General features: G+C 45.9%; 1 protein-coding gene across 1 annotated transcript in view; it reads left to right on the forward strand.

Annotated features, from left to right (window-relative positions):
* Positions 1 to 1340, forward strand: part of LOC106012762 — a gene marked incomplete in the record, with an annotated part of 152249 nt that overhangs the window by 111799 nt on the left and 39110 nt on the right. Inside the window, 1 exon segment of the mRNA XM_035971713.1 lies at positions 803 to 869. Coding sequence (XP_035827606.1) covers positions 838 to 869 — 32 coding nt within the window.

The following is a 1340-nucleotide window of genomic DNA, read 5'->3' on the forward strand; positions in this document are numbered from 1 at the left end:
CTCACACACACACACACACACACACACACACACACACACACTGACACAGATCTGGCCATCGTTCACCTAGATTGCCATCAGTCTGCTAACGGTCAAGGCCTATCGTTCCCGTCAACACAACCGCCCAAACAAACAGCGTGTCACGACCACCACCACCACTGCCACTAGCCTACCACTAGTACAAGTTTTAATGTTCCTGCGTCTTCTCACACGATTAAAACAGGGGCGTTATCAAGCCCGCTCGCCATAAAACTCTTCCCAGATCTAACATTATACAGCTGAACCTGCTATAGCGGCCACTCGTCCAAGACAGTGACCTGTAGAAACGACCACGATCTACTCCCCACTGTGCGTTTTTTTTCTGATATAATGAAAGTGTCCGAGGGGACTACTTGTCCAAGATGACAACTTTTCTTCTTTGACTGGGGGTAGTCGCCACTAATCGTCTTATACAGGTTTCATTTTACAGTCGAACCTGCTCTAACGGCCACCTGTATAAGACAATCACCTGTACAAATGGCTTCTTCCCACCACACCCCCAACCCCAACCCCAACCCCCCGCCCTTGCGGTTTTTTCTTTGTATCTTTTTTTTTTTTTACATCATGATGATACTGGTTAGGCCTAAGACGTTTCACCAGTCTAAGACAGTACTGCAACCAAAGATATTATACCCTACTGTAGGGTGCACTATCTTTGCTGCAACTCTTCTCCTCGACAATGGGTGGCAGTGTAAGACAATCCCAACTGTAATCTTCTCCTCTTCCCATCGTTCATATGGCCGTGTTTGTTTTGTTGTTTAAGGTAACGCACACTCGTCGTCTCCTTCCCGGGGCGCCATGGCGACAGCAGCAGGCAGGCGGCGGAAAAGGTAACCCTTTGATCTCTCCGGGTCATCCATGGCCTTTCTTCTTCTTCCTTCTTAATGAACGTAGATAGAATATTCTAGCATCGTGGCAGTTTTCTCTGACCGCGGCTTGTGCTGGTAGCTTCTTCTTTGTCGCGCTGTTCTTTTCTTTTCTTTTCTTTCGTTTCGTTGTTGTTTTTTCTCAGTCTCCATCTCTGTTTTCATTTATTTGTGTTGCTGTGTTTGCAGCGAGTTTTGACTTTTTAATGTTTTTTGTTTTAAAAAAATTCTATCCCGAGGAAAAGGGCGGGCGGTGAACCAGCTTTGTGAATGCATTCTTTCCATCTTTGTTGTTTTGTTGGGGTTTTTTTGTCTCGTATTCTTCTGACGTAAATTCCAGTTCCGTTCCTCCCGATTTCTGTCTGTCTATTTGTCTGTCTGTCTGTCTGTCTGTCTGTCTGTCTGTCTGTCTGTCTGTCTGTCTGTCTGCTTGTT

Source organism: Aplysia californica, unplaced genomic scaffold (genome assembly GCF_000002075.1).
Source record: "Aplysia californica isolate F4 #8 unplaced genomic scaffold, AplCal3.0 scaffold00488, whole genome shotgun sequence".
In the NCBI taxonomy this organism is placed as follows: Eukaryota; Metazoa; Mollusca; class Gastropoda; order Aplysiida; family Aplysiidae; genus Aplysia; species Aplysia californica.